The sequence below is a fragment of the Humulus lupulus genome, chromosome 9 (assembly GCF_963169125.1).
Source record: "Humulus lupulus chromosome 9, drHumLupu1.1, whole genome shotgun sequence".
NCBI lineage: Eukaryota > Viridiplantae > Streptophyta > Magnoliopsida > Rosales > Cannabaceae > Humulus > Humulus lupulus.
The window spans coordinates 182,083,348-182,091,312 of record NC_084801.1 but is presented as its reverse complement, the minus strand read 5'-3'; the positions used below and the strand labels follow the sequence as shown (position 1 = coordinate 182,091,312).

The 7,965-nt window shown below is 32.7% G+C and overlaps 2 protein-coding genes across 2 annotated transcripts; one reads left to right on the top strand and one right to left on the bottom strand.

Moving 5' to 3' along the window:
* Nucleotides 1-644: 644 nt before the first annotated feature.
* On the top strand, nt 645-1,566 carry LOC133801443 (metallothionein-like protein type 2). Its single transcript, XM_062239651.1, has 3 exons — nt 645-826; nt 977-1,057; nt 1,159-1,566. The coding sequence occupies exons 1-3, from the start codon at nt 762-764 to the stop codon at nt 1,247-1,249; spliced, it is 237 nt and encodes a 78-aa protein (XP_062095635.1). The 5' UTR covers nt 645-761; the 3' UTR covers nt 1,250-1,566.
* A 401-nt stretch (nt 1,567-1,967) lies between these two features.
* Nucleotides 1,968-5,849, bottom strand: LOC133801442 (kinesin-like protein KIN-10B). The gene is made up of 13 exons (XM_062239649.1): nt 5,550-5,849; nt 5,295-5,463; nt 4,681-5,074; nt 4,359-4,564; nt 3,997-4,259; nt 3,777-3,822; nt 3,569-3,695; nt 3,120-3,403; nt 2,988-3,034; nt 2,887-2,908; nt 2,689-2,751; nt 2,566-2,604; nt 1,968-2,341 (listed from the first exon to the last, which is right to left on the bottom strand). Exons 1-13 carry the CDS (start codon nt 5,717-5,719, stop codon nt 2,276-2,278), a joined length of 1,896 nt encoding a protein of 631 aa, XP_062095633.1. The 5' UTR covers nt 5,720-5,849; the 3' UTR covers nt 1,968-2,275.
* Between the last annotated feature and the right edge of the window lie 2,116 nt (nt 5,850-7,965).

Genomic DNA, 7,965 nt, shown 5'->3' with positions numbered 1-7,965 from the left:
ATCATGATTTTAACATTTTAAATTATTTGAAATATTTTTAAAATTTATAGAAGAAAAAAAATGAAGTTACAATTTATTAATAAACAAAAAAAAATACTAAAAATAAATACTTATAGATAGATAGTAATTACCCTACAATTTATTAATTTTTCTATATATATGTATTATTTATAGGATGACTACAACTTCTTATCACATTAATATATAGGATGACTTCAATTTCTACGTAACACTTAACATACCACAAATAATAGCTTTGGTTTGAGCATACTGACCGTAAAGCAATTATTATTGGTCAATTTACAATAAATAAACATAGATAAGCTTAAAAAATACTAATAATTATTATCATACTAAAATAAGACTGTCCTTTCCACCCAAAAAAAATCATTATTTAATGAATTTGACCTAGTGAGATAGATATTATTTTACAAGAACTTATCTTAATCACAACCGTTGATTATCCCTATGATCAAAACAATATCAATCTAACGGTTGGTACCTTAAAGAAAAAAGTATCTAGAAAACACTAGACACCATCATCTCAGATAAAAACAGCAGCCACGTGGGAGTTAGATCACCGTGCATGAATAGACACGTGGACGGTATAGATCACTCACCCTTGTTCTATAAATAGAGGCGTAGTTTTATTCTTAACTTACTTCACACACAAAACTCGCTCTATCTTTAATCATCGAACCGAACCAAACCTTCTGATCTCTGAAGAAAATTTCTTCTTTCAATCCAATCTCAACTCAAACATGTCTTGCTGTGGAGGAAACTGTGGCTGTGGATCTGCTTGCAAGTGCGGAAGCGGCTGTGGAGGGTGAGTTTTTTCTTTTTCTTTTTTGTTTTTTGGTTCTTCATCATCGCATTGCATGGTGTTGTTTTGGTCCTGTGATTTTCCGGGAAAATCTCATCGTCGTGATTTATGTTAGGGTTCAATGACGAGTGTTGGTGGTTGTTTTTTTCTCAGGTGCAAGATGTACCCCGATTTCAGTTACATGGAGAAAACCACGTCCGAGACTCTCATCATCGGTGTTGCACCGGCGAAGCCGTGAGTATATATTATATAAGTATATTGATCCATTTATGACATGTTTGTTTCCCGGGAAAATTTACAGAAAAATGGTTTTTTTTTTGTGTGTGTGTGTGCAGAGAATTGGAGGGGTCTGAGATGAGCGAGGGAGCAGAGAACGGATGCAAGTGCGGAGACAACTGCAAGTGCGATCCATGCACTTGTAAATGAGATCAACTGCTCATCAGTTCTTGAAGAAGATCGTTGAGTTTAGTATTATATTATGTTAAGATTTAAAAGGGTCTGTTTTTTTTTGGTTTCGTACTGTTGTTTTTGGACTCTCTTTATGAGTTAGAATAAAGTAGCCATGGCTTTTCTCAGTACTAAAAGTGATTATGCTAGGTTGGTTTGTCAATCTCATCTGATCATGATCTTGTTCTTGTTTCGGATATTTAATACATAAATGTTTAACAACTAGCTATATATTTGTGTGTCTGTCTTTGATGAGTTTTTAATGAAATGGAAGAAAGAAGCTCATGGTTTATCTATGATCTCTTTGCTCTAAAAAGTAAGTTTTCAAAAGACAACAAAAATAAAAGAAGAAAGAAAAATAGTGCACAAGTAATAATAAAGATTTGGTAAAAGTGTGAAAGTGAAGATAATGAATGCTGCAATAATTTAGTACTGGTTGTGGTTGGAAACTTGGGAGTGATAATGACTGAAAATAGATGATAGCAATTTTCTTTTGGCTTCACATGTGCATAGGCTTTTAGCCACATTGTCTCTATCTGTGAATATCACATGCTCCCACAATAATTTTAGGGAACTTGAAAATGACTACACATCTCAAATTATTATTCTATACGACGGTGTATTGTATTCTATCTATCTCGAATATTTTACAAAATTTCAACAAATAAATGAATATTTTAAATAACTATTATATACAAAAATTTGAGATTATATTTATAAAAAATATAAAAAAGTGGATGTTTTAGTCGAAGGAGAACAAATTTCACTACAAGGGTGTTACTATGGCAATGAGAGTCTTCACACCAAGAATTACAAATAATTACAGATAAATATAATTTGGATGAGTCATAACAGTAGTGAAAGAAAAGCATCAAGAATAATCATCTGATCGGATAAGGATGATCAATTCACGAGTTACAATATTAAACAAATGATATTTCACTATTAGTTGTTAGTACAACTATAGACCAATAATAGAGCATAGCCAGTTTACAGAATAAACAACTAGTAGTTGTTGTCATTCTTTGTCTCAAATATCCCTCTTGTAGCTCTCCTGAACAAGTTACGTACCTACAAAAGTTCAAATATAAAAACAGCACTAAGCTATATGGTAATTAATAATAAGACAACTTGGTTTCTTTTTTAAAGTAATTTTGTCTACTTTTGATGCAAAAAATTATCAAGACTATGCTGCCGAGTGACATAATAATAATAATAATAATAATATCATGGTCTAAAACATGATGTAACCAGTTTTATCTAATATCTCTCTCAGAACATAACGTGAAAATTACCTGCTTAGATGACATGCCTATCTTCTCCAAATCGTTAAGCTGAAACAGAACAAATCCAATATTCTATTTTCAGCATTCATTCACAAAAATGTTTGACAATATATTTTGAAAAACTTTGCTTACCGATTTTACTGGACTTGTCTCTCTCAGCTCTAATATGTACTCTGCAATTTTTGCCCCAATCCCCTATAAACAAACCATCAACAGTCAAATACTAAAGATAACGAGAAACAAAAGATAATGAAGTCATTTCAAAAGATGGTTAGTTTTGATGAGAAAGTCTGGCTTGTTACACCAACTCTTAATTGCTAGGCAATGTACCTTTAACTCCAGCAACTCCTCCCTGCAAATAGTTAGAAACCAGTTAATACTGAATCTCATAGCATGTGCAGATTATAGAAAAGAATAATGTAAAGTGATACCTGCTGGCTGTATTCAAGAAATGGACATACTCTTGAGCCAAGAAGTCCTGCACATTAGAATTAGGTGTGAGGAAATGCTTCTGGGAATTGACTTAGAATAGCCTGTGGATTTAAGATGCTTTAAGCACTAACCTTTAGATTAGAACCTCGAGAATTCAGCTTATCAAGTGGGGTTGCGATCTTTTGTGATCTGATATTTCTACAGGTGAAAATTGAAGGTGTTTTTGGAGTACTTGGCTCAAAAGGGTCACATGGTTTTTCTGTGAATGAGAATTCCTGGGCAAGGTTTTGATTTATATTGGTGTTGATGGGAGAAAGAACTTTTCTTAAAGGGCTCCTAAATGTGTTTTTCTTCTCACTTATAGGGGAAGGTGCAACTACCGTGACAGGGCTCTTCTCCTGATTTAATGGCTCACCTGCACAAATGGCTCATCATACAGTCACTAATTAGACAACAAAAAAAAGCTAAACTGATTTAGCTCAAACTCTGCAAGGCAACATCTATTTAATTGCTCCTACTTTGTCTAACATATAGTGCATATGCAAACATTTGTTTACATATGTTAAAACCGTCTAAATACCTGGTGTATTACTTGATTCCCTGACAATCCCATGAGCTTCTTCTTTAGTCTCTTCTTTATCATCTCCCGGAATGAGAATTAAGTCATCTTTCAAACTTTCTTCTTTCAAAGTTTTCGACCAATATTCCTTTAGAATGACAGAAATATTTAGACAATTCTCCCTCAGAATATACTTGATAAGTAAGAACACTTAACTTCAGATACTTACCTGTAGATCTTCATCAAACAGGTTAGCAAAAGGCACAGCGGCATTCCTGCTTGAACATTACCAAATTAGCATCAATGATTGATAAGATCAACTAAAAATATAAAAGAGCTCCATTAGTATCTAATACCTTTCTTTTTCATCACAGGCACATTACCAAATTAGCATCAGTGATTGATAAGATCAACTAAACATATAAAAGAGCTCTATTAGTATCTAATACCTTTCTTTTTCATTACAGGCACCACGTTTGGTGGCAACTTTGGCCTTCATAGAGCTATTACAGAAACTAGGTTTCTTAACAGAAGCTGAATTTTTAGCACTCTTTGTCTTCCCTTTTGATTCAAGCCAAGCACGCAATTTCTCTTCCATGTTGACCTTAACATTTGGAGTCTCTTGCTTAATTGAAGGAACAATGTTGGAAATATTTCGTGACCGAGCAGCCAAGCTCACAGTATGAACAGATTGCTGGTACTCACCTGGATTCTATTTCCAAACAAAAAGAGATCTCAGTATTCAATTTCTGAAACCAATTCTTCACAGATAGGTAAGCTTGAAAGTAACAGTTCTTTTTCAATCCCTTACCAAGCAAGCCACCATTAAGGCTCGACTCTTTCCTCCAAGAGAATCCTGCAATATTCGAGTAAGTTTGCTATCACGGTAAGGCACCCTGGTTTTGTTGTTGTTCAGTGCAAAAATCACATTTGACAATGCAAATAAAGACTGGTTAATCTTGGCACTCTCTTGGAGGCGAATCCCTTCGTTGCAAGTTCTCCTGTTGTCTTCATTTCCTAAGATAAGTAAAAGAAAAAAAATATGACAAAAAGGGAGGCTCAAACTTTGTTTTAATACTTTTTTTTTTTTAAAAAAAACTTTGTTTTAATTACTTCTTGAACTAAATAAATACCTGCTAAATCTATAAGGTTCAGCTTTCCTGTAAGAACATCTCGAGAGCCACTCACAGAAGGAGAAGAGACTGAGATCACAAGCACACCATGACTCCTACTAGAGACATCATTTAATGCTGTGTGAGCTACTTTCCGGCGCTGAACTCCGCAAGAGAATGCGTCACGAAATTCTGGCATGGAGTTAATGGAAACCCGAGACAGTCCACTGAGATGAATTTGTCCATTTTTGTCATCCCACACAGCAATTTCCTTTGCTTTAAGTTCTAAGAGGTCATAACACCTATCTAAATAGACCTCATAGTATGAAATCTCTGCTTTACTTCCAGTTTTCTGGCACAATGACAAGATCGTTGACATAGCCAGTGGCATTAGGCCCGGTTGCTCATCTGACCCCTGAACATGAATTATATGTTGAGCAACATTACAAAGTTAAAAAGAACACTAAGTCAAAATGTTTACTCTTCACAGTGTTTTTTATACAAAGAAAGCAAAATACTACCCAGTTGCCCAAAAAGCCAAAATTTCCAAAATAAAATGAAGTTATGACTACCCAATTACCCAAATATGAAGAATCTAAAGAGAGATTTAGTCATGAGCTGAAGAAATTGAAAACCTGCATGGTGTAGGTCTTTCCACTACCAGTAGCTCCATAAGCGAATACAGTTGCATTGCAGCCCTGAAATATTCCCTCAATCAAAGGGCTCACTTCTGTGTGAAAGATCTGACTGACATTGTTGTCCTCTTCGCCAAAAAACGAGTCCAATCTGTAGCACTCCTTCCGGCTATAAACAGAAACAGAAACGAAAACCCACAATGAATCAAGACCCAGGAAAGAAAAAGAAAAGGATCCCACGAAAAAAGGACAGACCTTGTTTCTTTATCTTTGAGATAAACAGTAACATCTTGAGCAGAGTCGCAGTCTTGGTCGAGGAGAACAGAAACACAAGGGGTTTGTTGGGGGCCCTCGTGAGGAAGAAAGGGACGCACTCTCACTATGACCCTCACTTTTGATGATTCTGCAAGTTCCATGGCCGCCATTGCCGTTCCCAAATCAAGGCGAAGTAAAGAATGTTATTCAGATTGACTGATTTCAGGAGAATGTTAGGAAAACAAAGAAGACAGAGTAGACTGATTTTAGGTTTTGTGAAGAACACAATCACATTTTCAAACTAAACTGACCGTTGAGGGTTCGCTTTTAATGTGACCGTTAGACTGTAAATAACTGAATACTTTTCTTTTGAATTTTTTTTTAAGTTTCAAATATTATAACATTAAAAAAAAACTACATTTTGTAAATAATCTATCTAAGATAATAATAGAATATCCTAACTCATTGAAATCAATTAATTATTAAAAAAAATTACTGCAATATAAATATACTAAATAGAAGCATCATCCAATTCGCTTTTACTTAATTTTATTTATAGAATTTATTAATTATTTTTATTAAATTTATATTATTATCTTATAAATTTTAAATAAATACATAATATTATATATAAAAGAATGATATAAACATATTAAATTAAAATTAAACAAAAATGTTGTTTATGATTTTTTTAAATATATATATATAGTATGATAATTTTTTTAATAAAAATTAAGATTATGTATTATATATTATTATAATTATATTTCAGAATATTTAAATTTATATTAATATAAATATTAAATATCTATTATAATAATAATAATTTATAATATTTAAATTCATATTAATATAAGTAAAAAAATTAAGATTATATAGTATTATCTTAATAATATTTTATACCATTTAAATTTATATTAATATAATTATTAAATATCTTGTATTATATTATTATAGTAATGATATTTTATAACATTTGAATTTGAATTTATATTAATATAATTAGAGATATATATAGTTTTATATTAAATATTAATATAATAATGATATTTTATAATATTTAAATTTATATTAATATATTTAATAAATATCTATGTTTAGTTAATTTTAAAATTATATTCGGTTAAATATTTAAAATATTAAGTTAAAATTAACCTAACAAACAGTTAAAATAAAAAAAATTATTTAATATATTTGCAGCACAAATACTAGACGATTATGCCATTGTCGATCAAAAAGATATCATTAATGCTTGTGCTCTTCCTTTTCTTCTTAATGCTGCTTCTTCGTTTTGAAATTTCCTTTCAATGAACTTTCTCAGCCCTAACAAAAAGACCCATATACGATCAATATGTATATTTTCATTATTATTTTGAAATAATGAAACAAATTCATTAAAAAAAGAAACTAATTATACATCATACGCAAAAGTATGAAAAATAGACACTCTTACATATTGAATATCAAACGAACAAATAGTGAAAAAATTATTCAACAAATAAGATGACTTACTCTTCATTCGCAAGGTACACTTGATTCTTTCACAATATATCTCTACTATTAAAGGTCTCCCTTGTAGACAATTTAAGACTTTAATGGTACTTGGTGGTCCTTTGAAAAACACGTATATGTCTTGAAAGTTTAAGGCATGAGTAAGGGTTCCCTTTGTTTTGGAAATCTTGGCTAGTGTTTCACTATATTAATAGTGTTGACTGCCTTTTTCGCTATTAAGAACTTGACAGAAATCGGAAAAAAATGACATGGAGATTTTACGTAGTTCGGGCTATAAAAGAGTCCTAGTCCACAAGTCTTTGATATTGGTAAGTTAGAAGCTTGTTTTAGCAAGGTTCAATGAAGTCTTAGGCAGCGTATATATTGCTTTGAGTTTACAATATTTTTTCTAACCAAAATTCTGAACCATTTACAAAGGAGATACCCAACCCTATTTATAGAGGCATTAGTTATTGATGTTCTTAATGAACATTTAAAACAACATTCCCCCATTAATTAGGGTGAACTGCTAATTAGTTACATATGGAAATACTAACAAAGACTATGAGCTCAGACGGATTTCACAGGGCCCATATGCAGAAAGCTGCCCACACTTCATGGAGAATATATGTATCTGACCATGTCAGGATACGACGCACGTTCGCCCATGTTAGGCGGCGTTGTTCGGAAATGCCGATTGTCGATGATACGAGCTCGACACCACTAATCAATGATCACCAAAAGTTGTTAGATGATTTGGTGGGCCATAGCTGCGGCGACTGACACTTGGCAGCTACTCCAGGTCCGAGGATGAGAATCCTAGTTCTGGGAGATTGGAGAATGAAGAAAGCGAGGACCGCCTGAGGTCCTCAGGGCATGAACTTGTTGGGAGATATCCACACCTTGGAGATGGGTCACGGGACGT

What these genes read in the sequence shown, in the direction of transcription:
- LOC133801442 (XM_062239649.1), bottom strand. Translation starts at nt 5,719, where the DNA reads ATGGCGGCCATGGAACTTGCAGAATCATCAAAAGTGAGGGTCATAGTG. An exon ending in CCTTAATGGTGGCTTGCTTG is followed by an intron (nt 4,260 to 4,358) that starts GTAAGGGATTGA and finishes GTTTGGAAATAG; the next exon opens with AATCCAGGTGAGTACCAGCA. An exon ending in AGGAGTTGCTGGAGTTAAAG is followed by an intron (nt 2,752 to 2,886) that starts GTACATTGCCTA and finishes GTTTGTTTATAG; the next exon opens with GGGATTGGGGCAAAAATTGC.
- LOC133801443 (XM_062239651.1), top strand. Translation starts at nt 762, where the DNA reads ATGTCTTGCTGTGGAGGAAACTGTGGCTGTGGATCTGCTTGCAAGTGC. An exon ending in TGCGGAAGCGGCTGTGGAGG is followed by an intron (nt 827 to 976) that starts GTGAGTTTTTTC and finishes TTTTTTTCTCAG; the next exon opens with GTGCAAGATGTACCCCGATT. An exon ending in GGTGTTGCACCGGCGAAGCC is followed by an intron (nt 1,058 to 1,158) that starts GTGAGTATATAT and finishes GTGTGTGTGCAG; the next exon opens with AGAATTGGAGGGGTCTGAGA.